The sequence below is a fragment of the Micropterus dolomieu genome, linkage group LG08 (genome assembly GCF_021292245.1).
Source record: "Micropterus dolomieu isolate WLL.071019.BEF.003 ecotype Adirondacks linkage group LG08, ASM2129224v1, whole genome shotgun sequence".
Taxonomy (NCBI): domain Eukaryota; kingdom Metazoa; phylum Chordata; class Actinopteri; order Centrarchiformes; family Centrarchidae; genus Micropterus; species Micropterus dolomieu.
The window spans coordinates 21,534,261-21,547,381 of record NC_060157.1 but is presented as its reverse complement, the minus strand read 5'-3'; the positions used below and the strand labels follow the sequence as shown (position 1 = coordinate 21,547,381).

At 42.5% G+C, this 13,121-nt stretch overlaps 2 protein-coding genes across 7 annotated transcripts in view; both read right to left on the bottom strand.

The window, feature by feature from the left end:
- Positions 1–228: 228 nt before the first annotated feature.
- si:ch211-156j16.1 (uncharacterized protein LOC564557 homolog) lies at positions 229–9,290 on the bottom strand. The gene is made up of 4 exons (XM_046056728.1): positions 8,863–9,290; positions 2,423–2,803; positions 2,007–2,115; positions 229–394 (listed from the first exon to the last, which is right to left on the bottom strand). Exons 1-4 carry the CDS (start codon positions 8,924–8,926, stop codon positions 388–390), a joined length of 561 nt encoding a protein of 186 aa, XP_045912684.1. The 5' UTR covers positions 8,927–9,290; the 3' UTR covers positions 229–387.
- Positions 9,291–10,335: 1,045 nt separating this feature from the next.
- The window catches only part of LOC123975312 (forkhead box protein J3-like), a 69,925-nt gene continuing 67,139 nt past the window's right edge, over positions 10,336–13,121 (bottom strand). For all 6 annotated transcript variants that reach the window (XM_046056694.1, XM_046056693.1, XM_046056697.1 and 3 more), the window contains one exon: positions 10,336–12,439. In XM_046056694.1, the coding sequence (XP_045912650.1) occupies positions 12,318–12,439 (122 nt within the window). In that variant the 3' untranslated portion in view covers positions 10,336–12,317. The remainder of the gene's footprint in view (positions 12,440–13,121) is intronic.

Below are 13,121 nucleotides of genomic sequence, written 5' to 3'. Positions count from 1 at the left end.
TTTTTACAAAATGCGTTTGAAAGGCCTGAAATTCGTTGTGACACCCTGCTGTCCCCTTTTTTTGTTCTCTCTGAGGGAGTAGGTGGGGACAGAGCCTTTTACATCAGCGGCTCCCGGAGGTCAGGGAGGTAGCGGGGGAGGTGAGGATGTTTGCTCATGTACCCCTCTTGTCTCACAAACATACAGCACACACATAACACACATAAGCGCCCCCCCCCCCCCCCCCCCCCCCCCCCCCCCCCTTTATTTGGCAACAGTCCAGATGTCTGGTTAGATTAGTTGAGTTCTGGTATCGTGCTTGTTTCAATGATCAGAAATGACGTCACAGCTCAGTAGTTCAGAATTTCCAGAACCTTGGGCGCTCCTGCTGCTTGGCCTGCTTTTTCCTCAAGGGCTGCGGGACGAAAGAAAGATAGTCAGTCAGTGGTTGAATCTACAGTAGTTAGGGTAGCTGTTAAAGTTAATTACAAGGGTGTACAATTTTGCCCTTATGGACAACAATGGGGGGCGAAAAAAGCTGGTTTGTAGATTTAATTAAAGATAAAAGATAGAGGTCAATATAGAAAAAGAAACAACATAAGGTTTACATAAGAGGCATGTTTATCAAAGCCTTAAAATGGATTGTTTGAATTCCAGGTAGTTTGGGAGTTGACAAGATTAGTTTTTGGACTACAGTTTCCTCTTTCTGCGCGTAGCTTAAGCAGAGACGGTTCAGAAAGGAGACGGCACACAAGAGTCATTTTCTGTATCGGTGTCACGTGGTTGTGGGTTTGGCCACTGCCTTGCCCCTTCAGGATACTAACGGCTGGTTCTGAGTCTATTTACTCCAATGGGAGAAGTGAACATGACCACAAATTAGGACTGATTCTTTAGCCCCCATAGTCACCAATTTAAGTATCGGACCGTTTTTCACAAGCTACATATCTTCCTAGCATTCTGACGCTTATACATGAAACCATAAATTAAAAGTTATAATTGACATAAAACTTGTGTTTTTTGCTTAATGAAGCTATTATTTGTATTATTATTTAACAGGGGAAAGGCGTCAGCGCCCACTGTATACTACTTCATACCAATAGACCAGCCCGCGTCATCTTTTGTTATAGAGCATCACTGGCTTAGGTCAACTGTGAAATGAAATTTCCAAGACCAACAATCACAGACAATCAAACAGAAGTTGACGACTTTTTATTGCTGCCCCACTGCTGACAAACACAAGCCTCTGCTTCTAGGGATCAAGTCAAGCTGTTGACGTAAAACCAGTCTGCTTGATGACCATTGGCCACATAGACAGACACTGAGTCAATAAACAAGTACATTTTGAGTCCAAATAGAGCCACTTGTCACCATGAATGCCCAATTATCCTCCCAGAGCCATGGGACTGTGTGTTAGAAAAAGCAGCAACAAGCATCAAACTTTGAGAGAGTATTTTCTTGGGAGGGGGGGACATCTGTTACAGGTCTTTGAATTAGGATTATGTTGGGCATGGGGTTAAAATGATTAGCTGAAAGAGTCAAATAGAGAAATTTACAGAAACCATAACGCTGTCTTTTTTTGCAGGTTTTTTGTTCTTGGCAGACCTGTGACACAAGAAACATTCATCATTAGCAATACATGGAGTTCATGACAGTGTTTTCGGGACGGGAGGGTGTGGTTCGTGGGAATACTCTCACTTGGATGGGACCTCTGTGACTCTCAGCGAGGAGAGTAACAGCAGAAACCAATTATGGTCAAACTACGCAGTTTGTGTTGGGCAAGCAGGGTCATCTTATCACACAGAACAGAAACAGAATCTCTCCAAGATCCATTACATCATTGCCTGTGTTATTTCATCATAGGATGTGTCAGTGATGACTAAAAGCTCATGCTGTTTCACTCCATATTTAGAGCCAGAAGTGATGACTCACCACACAACAATAATATTAATATAACTGCCAGCATTCACATTCATTCAAGCTCTGCGTGTGTGTGAATGTGTATCCACCAGCAGGGGTGAGGTACTTACGAGTATTTACCCATCCTCCTCACCACAGCAATCACCACGGCGATGACGATGACCACTGCCAACAGACAGCCAATCACGATGCCAACTACTTGGCCAGTACTCAGGCCCTCTGTGGGACAGAAAGACAAGATGAGTCAGATTATTTTTCAGACATCAGTTTGATTTTGATAACATGTTCTACGTAGACCAGTGAATGCACTTTGATTATCATGGTTCATTTTCACACTTAGAATTAATCAAATGCCAGATCTAAACCTCTGAGAAAGAGAGATTTCAGGCCTGTATGTGAACTTTAAACCCTCATTTCCAGATTAGGCTCGCAGAGTATCTGCAGTATCATATCAGTCAATAAAAAGACCTGACTCCAAACTGACCACCTTTACACTATCCCAGCTTCCATTTCACACATTCCTCACCCTCTGTGTCTTCTTCAACGAGCACCTCTTCACCCGTGTCTGCTGCAGTGGCTTCCTCAACCTTTTTCTCAAGCATTTCCTCAACAGTTGCTGTGGTCTCCTCAATGGGAGAGTCGGTGATAAGGGGTTCGGGTGCTGCTGCAGTAGTAGAAGCAACAGAGGCCTCTGTCTCAACGACGGCCTCTTCGACCGTAAAAAATGCAGGCGCAGCCTCGGTGACAACTTCTGTTGTGACTTCTTGATGGGCCGTTGCTGGTTCGGTTGGAGGAGGACCAGTGACAACAGTATGGTCTTCTCTTGGAGACTCGGAAGTGTCAAGAGTGACTTCTGCTACAGTCTGAGTGGTCCCAACATAAGGGTCTGTAGTGACATCTGTGTGGTCTGGGGAGAGCAATGAGAGGTCAAAGATGGGTTCACATGCAGGTATAAATGTAAGAATATAATCTGTTACTGTGGTTGTGGAGCAATGGATCGTTTTTGTTTGTAATTCTATATATTGTATATTGTTTTTGTCATATGTTTTGTGTTATATATATAGTGCGGCTGAGAAACCAAATTAAATTTTCTCTTTGAAGTCTCAAATATAATATTGTAGCAATTGTTAAAAACTTGAAACTAAAATCTAATGTGTGTAAATATCCAGTATAGAAATAATGGACGAAATAACATTTCACTTATTAACATAGCAATATGTTGATATTTTAAAAATCTTTTCTAAAGTAATAAAAATCCCCCTAACCCAAATGAATGTTCATCCCATTGAGGTAGTTTTTTTTTGTATTTTCTGATCAAAAAGAAAAGAAAATCCTATAAACTTCTCACAATGTGTTTTGTACGTCAGATTTGACACTGTGACAGATTTATTTAACTTGTTTTAATTAAAAACACAAGACAACTGTTAATTGTATTTTATATCTTAATATTTGAACTTTATAACAACATAATTATATAACAATTATATAAATTAAAATATTAAATTATCCCCCAGCCCTACTATACCATTCCATAGTGACTAGTACAGTGTGTTTATACATTGGTCTGCCTCTTGGCCAGTGATATTAAGTTCAGTAGCAGGACAGAGTGGCAACAGACACAGAAAAAAGCCCCCAGTCTGTCAGGATGGTAAAAAAATGGACAAGATAAATTCCTCCCTGATATAATGATGTGATACCTTTCCTCTTTCTCACTTCTCACACACACCCATCACTAACACATGGCTACCGTGACAGCATGACCACCGTGACAGCATGACCACCACACCCTGTGACATCATGAAATGTACATCCTCCCTCCACTCTTTCATCGCTCCATCCTGTCTAAGACTCTGTGATTGCTTGCTGGCATGCCATATCCTCTGCCTCATTTCCTTGTGGGGGGAGCCGCCGCTGCAGCAGCCGGCGTGTGAAATATCAAGTCATTTACAACTTTTTTGAATGATAAAAATTTTAACGTTTAGTTTGAGCATAAAAGTTCTTCCTAGCTTGCAGTAAAATGGAGGCTCCCATTTGGTATTTTGCAACTGGATAAAGACATGTATTTATCCTTGTGTCTTTCATCAAGGTCTGGACTACGCAGCCACCTGGGTTCAACCTAATCATTTCCTTTAATAACCCTAACTCCATCCCCCCACATTCAACATCCTCCCAGCCACAACTGAAAGCTTAGCCTGGAAGGCACTGCTTCAAAATTAAGGAGGTAGATTTCAGTGTGGCACTAAAATTACGGTCTACAGTTAACTTTCCACTGACAAGATGCTGGCTTGAAACCACTTCTTCTCTTTGGAATAAAAAAAACTTTAAATCTCTGTACTCTATAGAGACCAGAATCAGAAATGAGCGTCTATGTGAATCATCTAAAGTTACCGTCTGACATCATGCTTTCTCCATCTCTTGTATATCAAATTGTTCTAAATACTTGAAATAATAGAGAATACTTTACAAGGCAAAAATAACTCTCAATAGCTGGACCAACAACCAGTGCAGTTATTCCTAGTCCTGTGCTGGCTAGTGTGTTCATTAGCAACAGGCGGGGTAAATATAACAAAACATTTGTTCCCTCTGCGGCAAAATCCTGAAAGGGGTTTTCAAAAGGCAACTAAGACGGTTTGTTTGGAACATATGTAAGTGAAGATAAAATGGTCTGTGCTTCACAGAGTATGGCTGTACGCTATGTGTAATCGGCCACTCAGCCCACTCTAACTATTGTTTCATTATGTGTACAGTTCCCACAATTAGCTCTGAGTAGTATTTCCTCCCCACTGGGCTGAATCTGAGATACAGCTGCATTAGTGAATAACACAGTGAGACTGTTGCGGTCTACATCCCTTCTCCTCTCTTTTCCTTTTAATCTACTTCTCGTCAGTCTTCCTCTCCATGACCCTGCCACTCCTTAAGGATAGGTTTGTTGCCGCTGAATCCTTTGAGAATGAATCCCCGGAGAGACAGAGAGAGAAAGACAGGGAGGGTAGAAGGGAAAGCAAAAGGGTGGAGGGGAGCTCTGAGGGAACAGTGCGTTTCTAAACTGAAAAGCTGGGGAGCAGCCCCGTGTCCCTTCTGCTGCCTGATTATAATGTGAACATGGTCTGTCTCTGGTTTGCTGTTTTTGCTCATGGCAAGAAGTGCCATAGTGTGTCTATGTGTTGTTGTGGTTAGTTCGTATGTAAGTGACCCTCCGTTTATCCACAGGGGGGGTCTGAGCACAGGGTCAGATCCAGAACAAGACCCCTGAAGCTGGAAAGGATTTCTTCCAAATTGGGGGTGAGTCAAAGAACAGTCTCTAGATATGTAAGTGCCATGTAAACACAGACATGCCTTTGTGTACTATCTAATGGTGACCAGACACTTTGACCTCCAAACTTAAGGGGCATTATGAGGAAACCGCTCCTTGCTCCCCTCAGGAAGCAAAAACACCGCCGAGTTGGAAATACGTCCAGGTTCTTTTTCATTCTTTAAATCCTAGACTGAGAAACCTTCACACAACTGTGACAGCTTTGTTATTATTCCAAATTTCTGGTGGTGCACCCAGATCAGTTTACCCACAATTACATCATTTTAACATAATGCTCTCTCACATCCATTCCCACGTGAAGAATGAAACAGCCTGAAATCACCCTTCCAGTCAACAATCGTCTGCAAGTGCCAGTGAGTTCATGCAACATATGTATGTGTGTGTGTGTGTAATGTGCCAACGGCTGTCTGAGCCACAAACTGGGCATTAAAGGGCCGATTCACCAAAATTACAAAATATATTTTCTCGTTTTTCTTGCTCAGTATGTGAAAGTTAAGAGGAGGACAAAAGTCTTTTGATAATCAGGACACTAAACACTTGGTGATGACATTGTCTGTAAAAATAAGGTTAAGAAAGTAATTCAAATCTTAATGGACCATAGCAATTTTGACTGCTAATGGCACTGGAGTTAAAATGTCCCAAGAATAAGGTTTGGTGATGTGATATAGATATACAGGGAGGGACAGAGAGGTGGAAGGCAGGCAGGAGAGTTAACATTAAAAGAAGTGGTAGAGGAATACAAAGAGAGTGAAAGAATGAGGGAGGGACACAACGATATTGTGAGACAGAAAAGGAGGGAGTAACAGCTTCCATCCATTATGATCACAATCAGCTGTCACTGAGGCCCCCCCGTTAGTGTGTGTGTGTGTGTGTGTGCGTGTATTTGAAAGAGAGACAGAGTAATTCATAGTCCTGTGTAGGAGTGTAGACGGTGTGAGGGAATGTGAATGTGTCCACCTTTGGAGGCCAGGAATGTTTTTGCAGCACTGGAGGAGGGAAATGCGAGAGAGAGAGAGAGAGAGAGAGAGAGATAGGCGCCCTGCCCACCTCACCACACAACGACGAGATGCCGCACGGCCTAACCCCCCCCGCTCAACCATTAGGAGTCAGCTGTGGAGATACCAGGGTGTGCCACGCACAGCACACTGGGGATTTTAAGAGGAGACAGACTGGAGTGGAACATTCTCAGACAGTCTTATCACAGGTGCAACACAATGAGCATTCACACTTGTACACAAACACTTGTTTCCCCCTCCTGGTCCAATTTAGATAGGAGGACATACGTCAGGTCCTACCTAAACTTTCTCGCCAGGGGCAGAAACTGGTCCAGACCTAGATCAAGTGAGCCTTTAATCTTAGGCCGAACAGGTCTGATTAAAGGCCTAAAATGTAATGAAACAGGGCAAGGATGACATGAAATGCAGCCACTGTAGAAATGACAAAATAAACATCATACTGTGGCAACACTCTAAGTTTTCCAACTCTCATCTTTTCTTTAAAACAAAACACCCCAGATAAAAGCAACAACCCTGACGTACAATTTTATCAAGAGAGCCTCTTAATTTATTTATAATCTTGCTAACCTTCAAATCCAACTCCCACATCATAAAACACCCACCCAGTTGTGTAAGTGTTCCTTAGTCAGCAGCTCAATTTTTGTTCTTACTTTATTACGTAAGTGCCAGAGATATGAGACATTACTTGTAGAGTAACGGCCAAAATGGCCTGAGACTCCTTTCCATAAACAGATGTTCCTTTCTCCTTGTGGAAAATTTTGGAAGTATGACTGAGCATTTTTTTCCTTCTTCTTCTTCAAAATGATATTTGACATGAGAAGTGCTCCCTCCTCATGGTCCCTCTTTAACGGCATATTTGGAGTATGAGCGCAACATTTGAGTCATTTCTAGAAGTGGGCACGAACAAAGGGCATTGACCTCTCCCTTCAGCAGCCAGATGTGACGGGCACGTTATAGGCCCAGAGAGGCAGACAAAACTCATTAAGAAGGAGACGGGGCGGGGGGGGGGGGGGGGGGGGGGGGGGCTCCAGCAGTAGGATACATGGTGTTTGCTAGTTTAGTGAGCAGGCCCTGTTCGCGAAGCAGAGATGTGGATGTAGAGATGTGGATTTAGATGATGTGCGCAGCAGTGTGAGGGAGTAGGTAGAGGGTTTTACAGGATTCAGGATTACAGGATTGGTAGTTAAATAGCTATTTTCTTTGCCTCCCTCTTTATTTGGAAAACTGAGACGGCTGAGTTAAGAATCATTCTAAACATTTAACGACTTTTTCAGTGTAAACCTCCATGGAAATGAAGCAGGCACGTAGTCCACGACCGGTAAAGGTTGTTGTTTAAAAATAGACCCAACCCCTCTCTGCTCCCCCTGTCTACACCAACCCGGTCCCCCTGGGTCCAGACTCATCAGGCTGGAACAGGGGAAGGGGGCAGAGAGTTGGAGAAAGGCGGAGGGCTGTTAAGAGACTGGGTGAGAAGCTTAAGGGGAGGGGTGGGATAAGTGGTAAAGCATGATACCCCACCAAAGATGGGTAAATGCCAAGGGGCGGCGCGCCACATGGTCAACATGTGGGTAGAAGAGGGTTGGGCGCCTCTTAAAGCTCATCATGTAGCGGGTGTTCTCGCTCTTCCCGTCTCTTTCTCCTCTCTCATCCATATGACCCTCTCAAATATAGAGCCTCTCTCTATTAATACACCAGCCCTGCCCTACAGTTCCCTCAGGCCTCAGCCACACCCCCCCCGTGCCTGCTGCTGCTTCCCCTGGGCCAACACTGCTGGTCAAGCAAAGGAAGGAATCAGAAAGAAAGAGAAAACAAAGATACGGGGGAAAAGGCTGCAGAGATGCAAAGAGAAAAGCAGAGTAAAAGGAAGAAAGCAGTTGCAGTGAGGGAGAAATGAGAGGAGCAGAGTGAGAGGAGACCGCGGATAAGCTTTCAGATAAATGTGTTCGGTGTATGTTACAAGTTTACAGCGCCCCCCTCCTCCTCTCAAATCCCTCCCTGTGTATGAGCACTGTTTTGGGATCCTTCCAAAAGATATCCCTTTCTTCTCTTTACCGTAGCCAAGAATTTACAGGCACGAGGCAGCAGAGCTCCTGCTATTACATCACATTTCTCCCTGGTGTCTGCAAATGAAACTTTCCCTCCTGTCCAGAGCTCAGGGGTAGTGTGAAAATGAGAGAGACAGACAGAGAGAGAGATAGCAAGACAGAGGGAGGTTATCTGTTAAAAACAACAGACAACAATCAACAATCTGTTTGAGTTGCCCCCTCTTTGTTAAATTAACACCTTCAACCAAAGTTCTCCTTTTCCATCACAGTGATTCTCAGCTGGGGCGGAACATACGAGCCGGACTACAGCCGGCAGTTGTTAAAGAAGCAGTTTAAGAGTGATGACCTAACAGTAAAAATGTTTTAAAAAATATGAAACGTTGTTGGAATAATTTGAACATAAATAATTAATTAGTTATTGGATACACAAATGAAAAGTTTGCCTTCTGAAACCAGCCTCCAGAGTGTTATTGTTCAATCAAAAGGGATTATAGCAGACAAAGAGTGGTGTGGTGTGGGCACATGGAGACAGAGGGAGAGAGGGGACACCGTGTGCTAACAGCAGGATGGTGATAGCAAAGAGTTCACTTACTTGCATGTGGGAAGGCACAGAGAGGGCCAGCCAGGGCCAACAGGAGCAGCAGCTGAACATTCATCGTGGTGAAAACTTTTCTCCTTCAGTCACAACCTATAGGGACTCCCTCGGGGCAAAGAGCACGACACCGGAGCCCTCGCACACACACCAGACACACACCAACCAGCCTCTCCTGAGGGGAAGGTCTGAGGGGCCAACAAAAAAAAGATCTAGAATGAAAATAAAGTATTCTGGAGAAGTTTGGGAGTTGGCCTGAGATCCTTTTAACTTGTAGAGTTGAAGACGAAGGTGCCGAGCCGGTGCTGGTCTCTCAGAGCTGGAGGAAGAAAAAGAGTGGTGGAGGGATGTTAAGGGGACAAGAGAGAAGAGCGGAGCTCTGGCCACTTTGAGGAAGTGGAGGGAGAGAGAGAGAGAGAGAGAGGGACTGGCACACAGCAGGAGAGAAAAAAAGAGTGTGTGTGACTGACTGAGCTGAGAGTGGAGGAGGGGTGGTGGTACTGGTGGTGGGCTGGGCGGGTTGAGGAGCAAGGGGCAGGTTGTGTTGGGAGAAGGGGTGTCGGGATTGGGGCAGTAAGGGTGCACCCCCGTGTATAACGTGCTCTCGCTCTTGGTGCAGAGCCAGCCCTCCTGTTTGGAAACCCTGCAAAATCAGCAGCGCCCATACACTCACTCACACAAGTACACACTTGGAAATCCAGATAAATAGGCTGTTAACTTATGTATCAAGACTAGACAGGCACTTCCAACTATAAGGGGCCAGTTTATGAAATTAGAAAGGTAAAGCAACAAGCCTTTTGAATGCTTTCTGAATGAATGGAGCGAAATGTAAACAGAGCTTTGAGCTGTCTCAAATAATCCTTAATTACAGAGTTTGGAGCCAAGACAGTGTCTGCAAAAGAAAACAGCTTCACTATTTGTCACCGTTCACAATATTTAACAGTATTTACCTTAAAAAAGGAACAATGAATGAAACAAGCATCAATAATACATCTGTATCTATCTTTTAAATCATTTTGTTATTGCAAAATAAAGTGTTAGCCTACAGCTGTGGCTGACAGATGGTAGCAAGAGAGAGCTGCTTTTTAAACAGGTTTTCCCAATGAAAAGGCGCCGTAAATACAGTTAGAACATTGTGTGACTTTCACACAGGCAGGCATGGGTGGTCTGCTGCGGCAAACAAACTGTTGCTTGGAACTAGGCTGACACCTGTTGGACAACAAGCTGCGAGGGACAAAGCCGCAAAGTCAAGAAGCAAAAAGTTATCTCAGCGACCAAAAAATTAATCCTTCCTCTCCTCTTTTAATTTCGTTTTTACCTGAGAAATCAGATTCAAATTTTTACAAACTCCAAAAGACTGGAGCAGGATGTTGAATTTAGAGTCATGCATGGCACAGCAACCTGTCCACAAAGACAGTTAATTCAAACATGGCGACACAGCTGATGAAATAATGACAGCAGATGCAAGGTTAGTGCAGTAAAAATGGTCAATAACATTTTAATAAACACTGAAACATATTTGAACCGTTGAACTGCCATACAGAGATTATTTGACACACAAAACGCCAATGCCAATGTTTTTTTTATCACTTATTTACAATATACTGAAGGTATGTACATACTGTGTCTCCTGAAGGACAAATAACAAAATACTCTCCATTTGCTGTTTTCTTTTTATCAGTCTCTGTTTTTCAAGGGCAAACAAAGGAGTTACATACTGTTATTTACAAAGACAACAACACACAAACACAAGATATATATGCTGGTCACTGTAATACAGCATTTAATGGCAATAATAAAGAGTATTTTTCCTTTTTTTTTTCTACAATGAGACCTTGTTTTGACCATTCAAACATTCACTGGATCTTCCAAACCAAAGAGCACTTTAAGGTCCCATATATCACCCACTTAATACAAACAAATTACTTGTTTTTTGTGTTTTTTTTAGCTGTACGAAGCTGTATGCTAAAAGGAAATGAGGGAGGACTATACACACTTGTACACACGGATGAAATTAAACATCACGGTAAAAAAAAAAAGTTAAGCATTTGAAACTTTTGTTTAGTCTTTGCTCCTTTCTATTTTGTAAATGTCTTTTAAAAGAAAGAAATAAAAAGGTTCACTGTTTTCTTTTATTTCTCTCACTCACTAGATGCTGTCAAGTTTGGTGTTGTGCAAAAACTGCTCGTTCCTCGTCTCCTAAATGAGGCATCGTGAAATCACGGCTCGACCTTCATTGCCTGGTCATAATTGATATGCACTTTCCCAAAATTATAAAAAAAATGAATTATATGTTAAGTCCAAGTCTAGCCAGCGTCTCATTTTAATCTTAATTAGTGGCTGTTTGAGCTACTGAAAAGCTTATCCACAGTATTTTCTATCAGTTAGCTTATAAGCTGACATTTGAAGATTTTCAACTTTTTGACCACAGTCGCCAGGAGGCTCGCTGTCCGCCAACAGGAAGTGAACACTGACAGCACAGTACGACACGCAGTAACCTCACATACAGAGATGTAAATGGCTTTGTATTGGTCATGGTATATATGAATGTAACACCCTGAGAACATGGCACCATAGATTGTTCCACAAACACAACAATGGCATTTAAAATGATAATATAAACTGAAAAAGTTTAAAACAGCCGTCCAATGTGACAGAACAAAGATGAAAGGAAGTGGTGCATAGATTTCTTTTAGGCAAATTAAGCTATATGGTGCTTGTTTTAACCAGCAGGTGGTGCTCCACTCAACCATTACTGATTTAAGTGAAGCAGGTAGACCATCATTATTTTCTTCTTCAAAAATCCTCCTTCTAACTGTAGTTGTAAACACCCGCAGCCACATAGATGCCCACTATGTGAACAAAGAAATGTTACAAGGAGGAAAAGGATGAAATGGTGAGACCTGCTGAATGGGTGTGAATGACAGGCTGAATGATTTCTACAGCAGGGATTTAGGAGAACACAAGGTTTCTATTAATTTCAGGCACAGGTGCTGAAACATTGCCAACATTGGACACAAGTTGTAGCAGGAAACACAAAAGATTTAAGAAAACAATTAAACAGACGATTTGACAACACTTTGGCGACTTGTAACCCTGCTGGCACTGGGGGGACACAACATGAGACAATTCAGAGAGCTTCAGATGTCCTTTTCCTTAGGACAATGTGTGTTTACATCTTGGCTTGGTCCATTCCCATTGAAGTCTTATTCTTTTTTTTTTTTTTTTTTTTTAAATGATTGTCTTTAGACTTATCATCCACTTGGATCGGAGAAAAAAAAAAAAAGGCCAGCAAGATCAGAAAAATTACTTTCTGTTTGTTTTCTGTTGGATTGTCTTCTGTTTTTCGTACAGGTGAAAGGGGCAGGTCGGCCAGTTCCATACTACACCTCTCCTTGCATGTCTCTTTCTCATTTCTCAGCCTCACTCCCCCTCTGTTCCACCAGTGGCTCAGTTTAGACGATGGAGTCCCAGTCAAAGTCGTCCTGGATGTCATCTGCAGTGAGCATGCGTCTCACCTGGTAGTGTCCCAGAGGCAGCCTGTGCTGCTGCTGTTGGCTCAGCTGGCTGAGATGTCCTGGACATGGAAGGAGCACACATTGTGACAATTCAGTGCTACTTCTGTATCACTGACACTAACTTTTAATTATCCTTTTAATGACACACTCTTGCAATCTTACTTTCAACATAAACATTGACAAATTCACACGGACATCTTCTTAAAAAATGTGATTAAAGCTACTGTGACTTTCTAAAGCTTGTGTTGCATAGTTATATTGTATTAAATTATGCATGATGTTATCATTACCTTTATTCTGAGCTGTCTCCGTTACATCAGGACCACATACAATAATGAAAATTGTGGTGAATTCTTCACATGCCACTCTTGCAGCAAGAAACAAAACAGTTTTTGATGCTGGCACACAAAACCATGGCACTTCATTAATTACATGAATCTATTGATTTTTTTTAACCAAAATTTATATATTAACAAAAAAATCTGTACAAACTGAAATAACTATTTGTCTTTAAAAGGGGTACTCCATCCATTTTACAGAGACCAGACCAGCTTACTAGTCAATTTTAGTACTGCTCGGCCTGTGAAAACAGATTTATAATGTCTATATCTCTAATGTCTGCTGTGGGCCTGGAAGAGCTTTGAGTCAGGATATCTCAGCCTCTCCAGCATCAGATTGGTTGTCTCTTGTGAGTCCCCCAACTTTGTACAGATATTTATAATTTGTTTGTTCAATGCAGGA

Bases quoted from the DNA above. Each gene is read 5' to 3' on its own strand.
- si:ch211-156j16.1 (XM_046056728.1), bottom strand. From the start codon at position 8,926: ATGAATGTTCAGCTGCTGCTCCTGTTGGCCCTGGCTGGCCCTCTCTGT. The intron at 2,804-8,862 runs GTAAGTGAACTC...TGCTCTCCCCAG, and splicing joins CTGTGCCTTCCCACATGCAA to ACCACACAGATGTCACTACA. The intron at 2,116-2,422 runs GTGAGGAATGTG...TCTGTCCCACAG, and splicing joins CGTTGAAGAAGACACAGAGG to AGGGCCTGAGTACTGGCCAA.